The sequence below is a fragment of the Nymphaea colorata genome, chromosome 3 (genome assembly GCF_008831285.2).
Source record: "Nymphaea colorata isolate Beijing-Zhang1983 chromosome 3, ASM883128v2, whole genome shotgun sequence".
In the NCBI taxonomy this organism is placed as follows: domain Eukaryota; kingdom Viridiplantae; phylum Streptophyta; class Magnoliopsida; order Nymphaeales; family Nymphaeaceae; genus Nymphaea; species Nymphaea colorata.
The window spans coordinates 16,892,094-16,905,260 of NC_045140.1; the positions used below are offsets into that span (position 1 = coordinate 16,892,094).

The 13,167-nt window shown below is 38.3% G+C and overlaps 2 protein-coding genes across 3 annotated transcripts; one reads left to right on the forward strand and one right to left on the reverse strand.

Moving 5' to 3' along the window:
* Positions 1 to 954: 954 nt before the first annotated feature.
* On the reverse strand, positions 955 to 4,863 carry LOC116249551 (peptidyl-prolyl cis-trans isomerase FKBP16-1, chloroplastic). 2 transcript variants are annotated; one of them, XR_004171216.2, is made up of 9 exons: positions 4,674 to 4,863; positions 3,677 to 3,874; positions 3,471 to 3,505; positions 3,078 to 3,171; positions 2,905 to 2,962; positions 2,561 to 2,606; positions 2,327 to 2,437; positions 2,124 to 2,194; positions 1,228 to 1,290 (listed from the first exon to the last, which is right to left on the reverse strand). XR_004171216.2 is itself a non-coding variant. In XM_031622675.2 (8 exons), the coding sequence occupies exons 1-8, from the start codon at positions 4,736 to 4,738 to the stop codon at positions 1,213 to 1,215; spliced, it is 645 nt and encodes a 214-aa protein (XP_031478535.1). In that variant the 5' UTR covers positions 4,739 to 4,863; the 3' UTR covers positions 955 to 1,212. The 2 variants fall into 2 exon arrangements, 1 of the variants encoding a protein (XP_031478535.1); XM_031622675.2 differs by lacking the exon at positions 2,327 to 2,437 and having other exon boundaries at positions 955 to 1,290.
* A 4,323-nt stretch (positions 4,864 to 9,186) lies between these two features.
* LOC116250860 (uncharacterized) lies at positions 9,187 to 12,908 on the forward strand. The gene is made up of 4 exons (XM_031624829.2): positions 9,187 to 9,453; positions 10,047 to 10,146; positions 10,816 to 11,202; positions 12,587 to 12,908. Exons 1-4 carry the CDS (start codon positions 9,347 to 9,349, stop codon positions 12,716 to 12,718), a joined length of 726 nt encoding a protein of 241 aa, XP_031480689.1. The 5' UTR covers positions 9,187 to 9,346; the 3' UTR covers positions 12,719 to 12,908.
* Positions 12,909 to 13,167: the final 259 nt, after the last annotated feature.

Below are 13,167 nucleotides of genomic sequence, written 5' to 3' on the forward strand. Positions count from 1 at the left end.
GAATTTGGTAATAAAAATACTATACTTTTTGCATAACAGTGTTTTATAAATGTGCCTTCATTAAATATACTTTAAAAAAAACACATTATTCTTGTTACCAAATATTCCTCTACAATCTGTCATATCTGTTCATTATATTTTCAACGTTATTATATATTATGAAAGTGATACTCCTTTTTACGTATCACATATAGTATCATGGGATTGTTTGGCATTCATAACGGATTGTTATTGTACAATGAATCTATTCCAAAATTTGATGCAGATTTATAAAACATTATGTTACAAAGTTTAGTGAATGTGCCTCAACTTTTGAGAATAGTAACAATTTGTTGTTACTAGTGCTAAAGGCTTTTCAAAACTTTACATACAGTGTTTATTTTTATAGAAACGATAGTTATTCGGTTTTCTTAAGCTAAACGGATGATAGACTTATAGGGGTCCGTCCCAGAATATGATATTAGTAAACTGAACCATAGTCGATTTCCATAAGAACTGACGGCTGTGTTGGCGCCGAAGTGTGGCACCGATGCCACCCGTAAAGCTCAGGGAATGCCCCTGGCAAAATTCAACGTATAATCAGGGATTCATATATATCGAAATTTCAACATCCACCAGATTCATTGAAAGGGAAGAGCGGTTCTAGATCATAGTTGCATCCTCGTTTAGCGATAATTAAATTTTCTTTTAAAATCAGGGATCGCTCCGTCCAAATCATTGACATACCTATGTCTGATTTAAGAATCACGAGTTAGAAAATATCACGTTTTCTTATAAAATCACAATCATATGCCCATTGGGAGTTGTTTGGCAACTAGAACATGACTTATATACCATCCCATGGAGCAATATCCGGGAGTAACAGAAATTCTGAATTTTAAGCGTGAAAGGAGCTATACATATCCACGAGAAACCAAAATCAGGCTTAATGCCATTGATTGAACAGGTTGAATATTTTCTAACAGTAATAAATCACATGGCTTTCAATAACGATTTAAGTTTTACAGTTTACTAGGCCAAAAGGAATCCACAAAATAAACCATAGATGTATATCCCAGTACGAAATCAGCCTCAATGCGATCGACAAGAGGTTGAAGAATTTTTAAAACAAAAGAAAAATCACATGGCCTTCAATAAGGATTTAAATCTTACAGTTGGTCAGGTCAAAAGGAATATACAAAGAAATTGTAGATGTATACGCCAGGCCAAAGTTTACAGAATTTTCAAGAGTTGAACTTCGAACACGAGCGGCTCATTCGAATGTGAAAGAATTCTCCTTCGATGCCCAAACTGCTCAAGGCGAGAAGATTGACCAGAAGTTACCAGAGCGTGTGAATTATATAATCCAGAAAAGCAACAAAGAAAACTGGAGACAAATTCTAAGAAATGAATAATTTAGAAAAACAAATAAATAAAAACGGAGAACATATCAGCCGAAGACCATAATATGTCTACTGCTTACCCAATCATATATTATTCAGAACAGTCCATTTTTAAAATAAGGAAAACTAAATCCTATCAGGAAGAAGAAAAACAATTCAACCGGCATGATCAGTCAGTCCGACTCTGACTAGTATCTATTCTTTTTAAATGCCAAGTTGTCAAGATCAAAAGTCAGACAGGGTCGTTCAAGACTCTAAAACTACAACTAGTCAACTATCAGAATAATGTAATACACAGATCAAACCAGTAATACCAAAAAGCAGAATAAGCCGACGGCCTCTCGAGGTAAACAAGGCATACTAACTCCATCAAACTGGTATGTGTAAATATGTCTAGTTTACATGTGCCTGTGCACACATGACTTAGCACATGTGCATGAGAGAAGGAGGGAGGGAGTGCCGACTACCATGCGTTATTGGGTGTTACAGGAACAACACTATGCAAAGCTTAAGTTGGGAAACAATGTGGCAGGGCTGGCGCATGATTCAGGCTCTTCACCTTAGTGCCTTTCACTAACAGCAGTAAAAATTCCAAAGCTTTCTATAGAGAATATCAAGGTTAATTTTAAAAATTCAAGCTTTCAAGGTCTTTCCTTTTGCCAGTGAAGTTCTAGACAAGTTACCCCATTGCGCTTTCAAAGTAACTATACCAAAAAGAGAGGCAAAAGGAAAAAGAATCACCTCATCCGGTATTGGTTGCAAGTTTTCATTTGTATATCCAACATTAGGTGGTATCACTGCTCTCCTCTTCCCTGCACCGATAAATGCCACGAAGGTTCCATAACTTAGTATCTCATACCGCAAAAGAAGACAAAAGATGATGCAGCTTAAATTATTATGCAAGCCCCAGGAAATAGGAAATAAACGCTCGTGAACTACTGAACTGCATATCCTGTAAACAGAGTGTAGCATGCCCACTGCCCTGGACTTGTTTTCATAAGTGATTGTCACATTTTGATGACTGATCTATCCAGATATGGAGTTGCAAAACATGACTAGCCAACACCAACAAACAAGAAACATGTGAATTGAAAATAAAGAAGGCACGAGGCTAGAAGATTAAAGCACATAATTCATTTGAACAAGAAAAACCACAGGGTGAGAAATATAAAGTGTACCTCCAACCTTCATGCCAACTAGAATCTCCTTCAAGCCCTTAATAATCTGAAACAGAAAAAAAAAAAAAAAAGCAAGGGAACCTCCACAATTACTCGAAATTGATTAAAGAGCTAAAAACGATACATGGAAAATTCTTTTACTCATGTAACGGTGAGTAAAAAAAATTGCAGAAACACACGGACAACTTGCAGTTCTACACTTATGAGACAGAAATTGGAATCTAATTTCCCATAAACCGTATGTTTTTTTTTTTTCTTTTAATTATTTGGCTACTTTAAATTACAAAGAGAAAATTAACTTTAGCACTATAAAAAGAAGTTGAAACCAGAAAGTACTAACCTACCTTATCATCTAAAGGAAGTATTATCGGATTGCTTTCACCAGTAAATTGATCTACGGTGCTGCATTAGTTATAAAATGCAAAAGAGTCCGTCACAGTTATACGAGAGAGCCTCAAAGAATACCCTTTGAAATGGTGAATAATATAATAAAATAACAGCTGATTGAGTTGACCACCTATGTACAAAATATCCATTTGAACGCCGGCAAACATAATTAACCTTGACCAAATCCCCTTCATGAGCTTCAGGTCCCATTCCTTCGATCATGTCTTACATGATAAATAATAATACAATCAGAATGCCAACTATTATAGGAAGACACATAACTTTAAGAGTATAATGAAAGGTGCGCAAATAACATGCAGAACATTAGCATCTTTGCAGATTAACTTCCTAAGAAATCATCTGCCTAATCGATTGTAGCCCGACCAGTCAAAATGATCCAGCAGCAAAACAGAAATCCTCAACGACAACTGTAATAAAAGTGCTACCATAATGAAGAAGTATGTATCAGTCTTCACAGGCCATAGATAACGAGGAAACATGATTATGTAAATGCTGATCTTACCTAGAAATTTAACTCCGCTGGTCATTTTTCTTGGCCTGGAGACTTCAAAAAACAAAGTTGATAGATAAAAGAGGAGATTATGATAGCTAGCGGTAGAACAAATAAAAAAAGAAACTGATAGCACCTGCTCGTATTAGTGAGTTCAAATCTTGAAATTCAATTATAGCAGGGAAAACATTCACAGAATTGAAAAGCTAATGGCTAACCGGATTGTCTCAGTATCTGCCATCTCTGCCAACGGCTCAGCAATGGTGGAGCACTTATATAATAGTGCAGAACTTAATCCAACTGATCCCAGAAGAAAAATCCTCTTCGGCACTCTACAGCTAATTTTCATAGGAATTTGACTACTCAACTCCTTAGCAAGAGTATTTCCAACCCTAGCATCCTCCGAAGCCCCAAGTCTGAGCAAAAGAACAGCACGACTGGTATGATTTGCATACTAGAATTACAAAGAGTTTATTTCGATAAGCAAATTATTTTGAAAGACAAAGATCCTTGCCAAATGTTCACATTATTAGTGAATTAACCAAAAAAGAAAAAGGAATAGCAATGAAATTGTTGCGCTATGTAGCCAAAAAGCACAGTGAAACCCAAAATTAGGGTTTGGGTTTAACTTTTTTTCCCGCCAAAAGTTCACAGACCGATTCACGATTGTGATTGAATCTCCGACCTTATTGCCTCCTGTCTTTGTTCATGTATTGCAAACTGCTCTCTGTTCATTTTTTGCAATTTTCGTGTATGGGATGAATTCTGAAACAAGCAATACCTACGCGAAACAACTACCCATCCACAAAGAAGCATTTTCCTCCAAATGAGCCTGGATTGTGACAGTCCGCTCTCAGTGGTCAGAATTTGCAGAAGCAAAAATGCAGAAAGATAATATTATCTAGGAAAAAGGATTTGCAAGAATTTGCTCTGCCATTCCTTTAACTGAATAATTGGTTTTTTTTCTTTTCTTTTGAACAAAATTAAGATTCCCAAATTAAGAACATATACCCACAACCCTTAACTTCAGGTTATTCACGCTCTTGCAACCGCCAAAAGGGAGATCATATAAGAAACTGGGTAAGAAGCATACAACTTCCACGAGACAGACAAATTCCTTTTCTGCAAGGAATCGTCTTCGATAGAAAATTTTTGGGGAAAACCAGAACGGAAAAAAACCGAACCAGAAAGAATAAAGCAAAGCGCAAGCCTGACCTTGGAAGGAATGAAAGGCCGCTGATAGACATCAGTGCTTTCGCTAGCAAACTCTCCATCACCATACCAGAGAGATAAAGATATGAGTGAGAGAGGGAGGGAGGAAGAGAGCAGATAAGGCGGAAGCGAACGCGCCAATATTTGGGTATCCGTTCTCCACGTAGAGCGGCAAGACGAGGCACAAAAATATCGGCAGAATTTCTGAAAATATCTCGAATTTTTCGCTAGCTTTATATTATCGGAGTTTCTGAATCTTGCGAAACGTTTTGCATTTCCTCGGTGTTTCCTGCAGGGTGGGAGGTTCGAAAAACTTGAACAATTTTCATTTTAACACTATGTAAAGTCCAGTGTTCCTCTTACCAGTCTCTCCAGTCTCCATCTGTAAATTACATGCCTAAATTTGTAATGGCGAGAGAAATACAACGACATACCAGGAAAATACAAAACTTCGGGAGACTTTGTTACAACGGCGATCTGGTTCTCCTCGAAATGCTCTTTGAAAAACTCTCAGAAGATGAAACTAAGATCCACCACAGACAGTTAAAGAATCCTCACAGAACCTGTTTGTAGAATCTTCCATCGTCTGTTCTGAACGAATCTTGGACGATTATACTGACACCACCTTTCCCTCTCCCCCTTCCCAATGCTATTCACCATTTCATGAGACACACCATTCAAATTCAGCAGCTTGAGGGTGGCCAGTCTGCGAACTCCTTCACCCACCCTCCTAAAATCAGGACACTCGCAGATTGACAATGTTTGAAGGTTTGGCAGGGCTCCTTCCTCCACAACAATGCTTCGCAAGTTTGCGAGATTCATGATGATCAGAGTCTTGAGCTTAAGGAAAATGCTTGTGTAGCATCGGAGTTCTGTCCCGTCGTAGGCGTCATAAAGTTTGAGCCACAGCAAATTTGGCGGTGATTTCAAAGAGAAGAATGGGTTTTGGGCTAAATTGGAGAAGTACAAGCCTAACTTCATCCATGGAGGCAACCTCTCCAAGTGCCCTAACAACCAGACATCCTCAAGATATGGTGGAGATGACACCAAGGATTCCAAATGTAGAGGCTCATCTTCACTGATCGAGGATATATCCAGAGAAAAAAGGCTTGTCGTTTTCTTAATTGAATCACAGAGTTTCTTCCCTTGATCTTCTTTCACCTTGTATATCGCAAGATTTTTAAGTTGTGTCAAGTTTCCAATCGATTCGACGATTTTGTTGGTAGCATTTATGCCAGAAAGTTTTTGCAGGCCTTGGAATGTGCAGACTTGGCTGGGAATTTCACATCCTGAGATTTGACTGATGGTGAAAGGGTAATCAACACAAGAACACGCAGATACAGACCGCAGTTTTTTCATTTTTGATATGTTTGGCAGTCTTTCTATTTGATTTTCTCTTGTATCTATTGCTTGAAGGTTTTGATTTAGGGAAGTTGGAAGCTTCTTTGAGTTTGGTCCTCAAATTTAGGTACCTCAAATGAAATAACTCACCTAAAGCATCTGGCAGCTCTACAATGGAGGCACCCTGCACATCCAAGATTCTCATCAAAATGAAATTCTTATAAGCAATGCTAAACATTTAGGGAGCAGCAAATACGAAAAGCGAGCGGATGCACGGTCGTGCCTGTCCACTGGAATATGTCTTCAGAGATTCATCAGTGGCCCCATGGAGTGACAAACGCCTGATTTTTCCATTAGCCACTGCACAAGCATCGGAACCATTGTGTGAACAACCATTGTTTACAGACATTATTTTAGAACACCCTTGTTGAGTGGAGATTGGCACTACCAATTCACGCAGAAGATCATGCATTTTGCATGTTTTCACCCTTCCTTTGATATTTTTTCTCTTCAATTTGAAGCAAGCTCCTGTTAATAAGCTCCATAAGGTATTGCTTCCCCACCTCTTCCAATGTCATACCCTGCTTTTCTTCAATAAACCCCTCATGCACCCACAGTCTGATAAGCCTATTCACTTTTATCAAATAATTCTTTGGGAATATTCCACAGTACAAGAAACATGCTTTAAGATGAACAGGCAGCTCATCGTAGCTCAATGACAGGATATTTCCAACTCTGTCAAGGGATTGATTGTCACCTAGCTCCGAGCCATGGCGGTCGTGGACTCTTGCTCATTCTATCTGCGACTGCTCTTTCTTGGACATGACAACCCCCAAAGTCACAATAGCAAGTGGCAAACCACCACAACTATCCACCAACTCCTCGCAAGATTTTTGCAGATGAGGAGGACAAACTCTAGCTGGGTCGTCTTGAAATGCCTTCCTACAAAACAAGTCCATTGAAGCTTCTGGGGACAAGTGCTTAAGGTGATGGGCTTTACCAAACTTTTCTACTTTGTTTTCAATGCCAAAAGTAGTGTTGTTTTTGCGAGATGCGACCACAATTCTACTTCCACAAGCATCATTTGGAAATGCAAGCGCAGATAATTTAGAACGTCATCACCCCAAACATCATCTACCACGAGGACATACCTTTGCTTTCCGAGATGCTCTCTGAGGGCAACCCCAAGAACTGTGCTCAGATAATTCTTCTCGCAGTGTGTGTGTGTGTATGCACTCTTCAATTATTTAGCGATTCTGGCTTATACATTAACTTAGGTACGAAAAATACCATCACTTCTGCCACTTGATCAATTAGCAACATTCTTTCTGTCATCTATAATTCATGAAATATTTGATTTAGGATGGCGGGTAAAGCTGGCCTCCTCCAATACACTCCAAAAAATAATTTGGTCACATTAGACAAGCTATGAACTGATACTGCCCTGTATATTTTGAGCTGCAGCATTTAGTGATGAGAAGTGATACTTTCTTTGCCTTAAAAATATTTGTAGTATATGTGTGTTAATAGTATAGTATATGAGAGCATTGTGAACGTCATATATATGGGAACTATACATAAACTTCTAAAGAGCATGCGGAACATTCTTTGTGTTCTTTATTATGATAAATAAGAGTATAAGCTGTCAACCGATCTCAGCTACAACATCTAAAGATACTTTAGGTGGTGCTTAGATGACACCCTAAAACCAGGGTTTGGATAAAACCTGGTTTTGCCTTCAAAACCTGATTTTAAAAGTGTTTGGGTACCATTAACCAACCCCAAGTTTTTTAAAACTCATTAAAAACTTGATTTTCATAAAACCAAATTTTTACAAAACTGAGTTAGATGATCCAAACGCCCCACTTTCAAAAGATTTACCTTTATATACACTCAATCAAGAACGGTCCCAAAAACAATGGATGGTCGAGCTTCATAAAAATAAGTACACATGGCTTACTCGTGTGACCAATCAAATTCCGTCATGTTTTTGTCACCATGGGTCCGCACTATGACTTGTCTTAATTGGCAAGCATCTTGCTAGGTCCATACGATATATAATATAATATATATTAATTTCTTGAACTCTATAGACTTGCATACTTTAACTAGACCCATCCATCTGTTCCATAGGGCACTTGTCGGTTAAATTAATGACTTTTCTTGGTCTCCAAGTATTTCTAAGAGCGGTTTACTTATAAAATTTTATAAGTGTATTTGATAGCTTTAGATCTGAGGTCCGAAATTGCAATACATTTAAGGTTGGATTGGATAAATTTATGAATCAAGATCACTGCAGATCTCAAATCAGCGAAGAAAACAAACACAACCTAAATGATAGCTTCCCTTTCCATGAACTTCACCCCTATATGAACCAAGAGTTTGAAGCTTTGTTACTGCTGTTCTCATGAAGGTTGAGAATGACTTTTCTCATGTGTACTTAACACTGTGTGTGTGTTTTTAATATGTCCCATCAAACCAATCCCAGGTTTGGTCTCGATTCTCGAGATCGAATTTGGCAGGAGGAAGCTATGTGCCCACATAGTGTTCCTATTACCAAATGTCTCATATTTGAACTCCCTAAAGATGGTTCTGTTGTAGCTTTGAGGACACCCAATCAAATGTCAACAAAGGTTTCTTCTATCCTTACTTTTAGGGGCTGGCAAGGACCAAAAATCCACCTCTAATGTGGAATGGCAGTATTTTAGTTGTTACACAAAAAAATGACAGTGACCACGATAATTCAAACCAAAACTTCTGTTTTTCAGTAAGTGTCATAGGTTCACATTCTTTGGCCCGTGCGGCCTGGTAATAGCTCCTAAAGGTGCTCAAGAGTGTGCGAAAGGAGTATGCGTGGAAATCAAAGATTGATGGAGGGATGCTCTTGTAAAGAACATAAATTGCATTTATGACAAGAACATAAAAGCAAAGAGATGTGAAAAGAAATCTCAACTTTATGTACATTAGATGGTCGAGAGACAAGGATTTAAATGCCAACCACCCAAACACAAAATTTCCCAACATGCATTAGGACCTGTAAAAGGTGTTCCATTGCAAATAAACTTAAAAGTATAAACCAAGGTGTCGTAAGCAAAAAGAAAAGTAAGCCATTCAGATAACAATATGCTTACTTAATATAAATTCTTCAACTTAGTAGAACAATAATAGGGCTTTGTATCTCAGAGAGTGGAAGGCCCCTGCTAATCCCTATTAGGACCCTAGTGATTCTTCGCCCCGAATCTGTGAATGTGAAGTGGCGGCAAGGCAAGTCTTCGCTCCTTCTGTTCAGTTCGAACCCATTCACGTATCTCTCTCCTCATCCGCCATTAGAAGATATGGAGGTGGCTCCGAAGGTCATCTTCCTCAGCAGGGACAAGAGAGGCCACGGGAACGCTTTAGCAAACTCCCTCCAGCCAAGCCCTCAGTCCCAACTCCAGAGAACGTCAGCACAATCTTCCCAACCGTTTCTCTTCCTTTTTCTTCTACATGTTTCCTTCCTTTGGTTGCTGGTTGTGAAGAATTTTTTGTTTCAATTGTACAAAGCTTGAAGGGGGAAAAAGAGAAAAGGGAAAATAACTTTCTGTTTCTTTCAAATGGTTCAACCCCCCTGTGTGGACTTGCATGAGGGTGTGATTGTTTTGCATCTGCTCTATCTACAAGTCTTGAATATTTGGGATATGCCATTGCCGACGCTTACTGCTTACATCTTCATTTATGATGAGATTTCCATCTTGCTGCTCGTTTTGGGATAGTGAGTCGATCCAAAACACCCCTTACAAGCTTTTCGCTTTTCTGGTTGAGCGAGAACTATCAATGAAATTGATGGCTTCTGGTGATATTTCATAAGTTATCGTGTGGAGCTTTATTCATTTTGACTGCAATTGTTGCTGATCAGAACATTTCTCCGCATTTCCTTTTACTTATTGTGGCTCAGACTGCTTATTTTCGTTGCAATCATTGCTGCTCAAAACGTTAATCTGTGATTTTTTCTTGTTGTAGCGCTTATCGTGCATTTTCTTTGGGTGATTGTAACAGTGAATCATCATTTGAACTATCGCTGGAGAGCTATGGCATTAGCGGCACCAATGCATCGGGTGATCTAATCAGCTTCATTGATGCTCATGGGTCGCCTGTGGTGTGTTCCTTTACCATTAGTATCCTAACTTGTATTGCTCATGTTGCATTCTTTTCCTTTCTCTGTACAACTCTTCGTTCTACAATAATCCCATGGCGATGATCAGGATGTGCGTGGTATTTCAGTTATTCGGTTATTTTAAGATCTCAGAATGTGCTGGAGCATGCCAGTGTTTCATTTCCTAATTTCCTGCATAGACGAGTTTATTCATACATATGGCCCTAGAGGACCTTTGGAATGATACGTCACGATTATAGAATTAACGGCTGTGACTTCTCTAGAGGAGCTCGAGTTACAGGTATACCTTCAAAAGGTGACTATGTTGAAGGAATTATAGTGGTTATTTTCACAATTATGGTATTGGTTTTTCCATCCAAATGACTTCTTTATTGGTAATTTGGTAACAATTTCATCTAAAGCTGGTTAGCCTAGCCCCTTTTGGTTAAGGGACTTAAGGCAGTGGTAGTTGCCAAAATATTACCAAATTGGCCATTGCCATGGTCTGCGAGACATTATTAAGCATGCAGTAGTTGTGTATGATATGTAGAACGGTAAGAAGTTCCCTTAGGCATTGCTAAAGATGCTGATTTACTTTGGATGCCATCACCGACAAATGAAAGAAAAACAATTCATGTCATTTTCATAATAGAGAATCTTCTCTGCTTTCAGGTGTCGATGTTACTTCTGCAGAACTATGAGCCTCCAGTTGCTGCATGTGCTGTCAGTGAGGTTTTGAGATGTATCATGAAAGGAACGTCAGGCTATATGCCTTCTATCATAGTGCCCATTGTTGTAGCAGATTCAAGGATTGGCAGTGTAGATAAAATTCCCTCAGCAGCAAATAGAAAGGTTACTCTCTACGCTGCTGAATTTGGGCCATCAACAGATGTCACTCAGATTATGGTTAGAGGGATGCAATATCCACCACTATCATTCAGATTGCAAAATGAACCTCTGGCTTGCTTGTTGCAAATTGTCCCGGTCTTGAAATTTCCAGTTGTTCTTCTAGTTGCAGCAACCAGTATGATCTCAAAATCAGTTGATCACGAAGTTGAGGTATAAATGTCTTAATTCTTCTTGCTGTTTTATCTTCTTCTCTACGTCAGGTTCTTCTGAAATTTTAGCATAATTACAACTATTTACTTAAAAGTCAGAATTACTCAAAATAAACAGTCGTTTGTAGCTATTCTTGAGAATTAGTTGCACTAAGAAATTGCATGAAACTAAGAATTTCTTCGGTTCGTGAGTGGATTAGAGCACATCTGCAGTTAAATAGGTGCAGACATTAGGAGTACTGCAGTTAACCAATTGCCTAGGCTAGTCTTATTTGGAAGCCTTTGATTATGGGGGATAAAGTTGCAGCAGATCTGAACTCTAAAGTAATCAAAATAGCATTTATGTTCTTTTATTTTTCTCTCTTTCAAAATGCATAAATTATTTTTTCAGGAATTTCTTTGATGTAAAACACTCAATAAAATCATTTGAACCAATGACAGAAAATATGAGTACCTTGCTCTTCCTCTTTATGTAATTCTGAATCGACCACCTATGCAGATAAAACTAGGAAGAGTTCTTTTGGATGTGAAGAAATAAAACGAAACTACCTTGCGGACAATTAGTGTAAAAAGGTCTGGTTTGCTGTCAATTATAAATGTTCACAGTGCATCAAGTAGACATAATGGCAGCTAGTATTACATGTGCTTCTAAATAACACCACAAATTAAAAGATACCAGATTGACATGGCCTGCAGCAAACCTGAGGCTGAATGATCAGGTAAAACTCCACATGACGCTGAACGAGCAATCCATTTATAATAAAGAATCTTGCATTAGATTGTAGGAGTGCAAATAAGCTGTATGTACCTAACCATCCAATGCTATAGCTGACATATTAAGCGATGAAGGATCTATTTTTGTTTGGGGAAATTGTGGTCATTTTAAGTTGTCACTGATTTATATATGCAAAAGAAATTTCGAGATATGCTCAAATCAAGTTAAAGGTTTCTGTAGTTTTCTGTTATTTTCAACTTGAACTACCTGAAAGTAGTATGATTTTGAGTGTGATGTTTAAATGGACACTCTCTGTGATGCTTCTCATGCAATCAAGGTGCACTTTAGCTATGTGCTCAGCCATCTTTTTGCAGCAGTGGATACGAAACTTCTTTTGTTACGTTTGAGCTGCATGCAGGGACAGGATCAGATTTTATGTTGGTTTCTTGTTTTTGTTGGTGTGTATTCACATTTTGTAATATTTTGGTGGTATTTCACTTCCTGTAGCATAAAAATAAGCAACTCCTATAATTTAGAAAACGAAATCCTGACAACCAAGATGTTAAACTTTAATACCTTACATATGCTTTCACTAATCACTTCCAGAATCCTGTCTGTGGTGTATAATAAAATCCTAATGTCTTCCGTAACAATGTGTTTTCTTCTTTAGGCACTTTATGAGCTGGGCGAGTTTTTGGCATCTCCTGGAGGACTATGCTTATGCAAAGACAAGATTAGTGGAAGTTTGACACGAGAGAAGGCTAAGGTTGGTGTGGAAGCTTGGCGTGCAATATATGGTTAAGACACTTGGCGCACGTTAAAATTCCAGCACAAGGATGAGTGAACTGGATAAATAATGTAATGAATAGAAGGATAACGGCATTACTCTGTTCACCAGTAATATTTTTGACGAGTTTTTTCCTTTGAGAAGAGGGGAAACAAAAAACAGTTTTATTTTTTATCACAGCTATGTGCTGATTGTGTTGTGGGCAGTGGCGATGTTCTGTTACTGTAGTGGTTACAATCCCCCAGATGGTAGGCAGAAGCAGCCCAGGTGATATGTCATGGTCATCCAACTGTCAAAAATACAAGAAAAACTTACAAAATGGCTCTCAACTAATGAGCTAACGTCAAATGACTGCCTCGCTTTTCACTAACCACAAATAAGCCATCAATTTTTCCATGAAACTCTCGAGCATCCGTAATAAATCAAATGACCAAAAATTCCTCTCTTATACATGATTTAAAAGT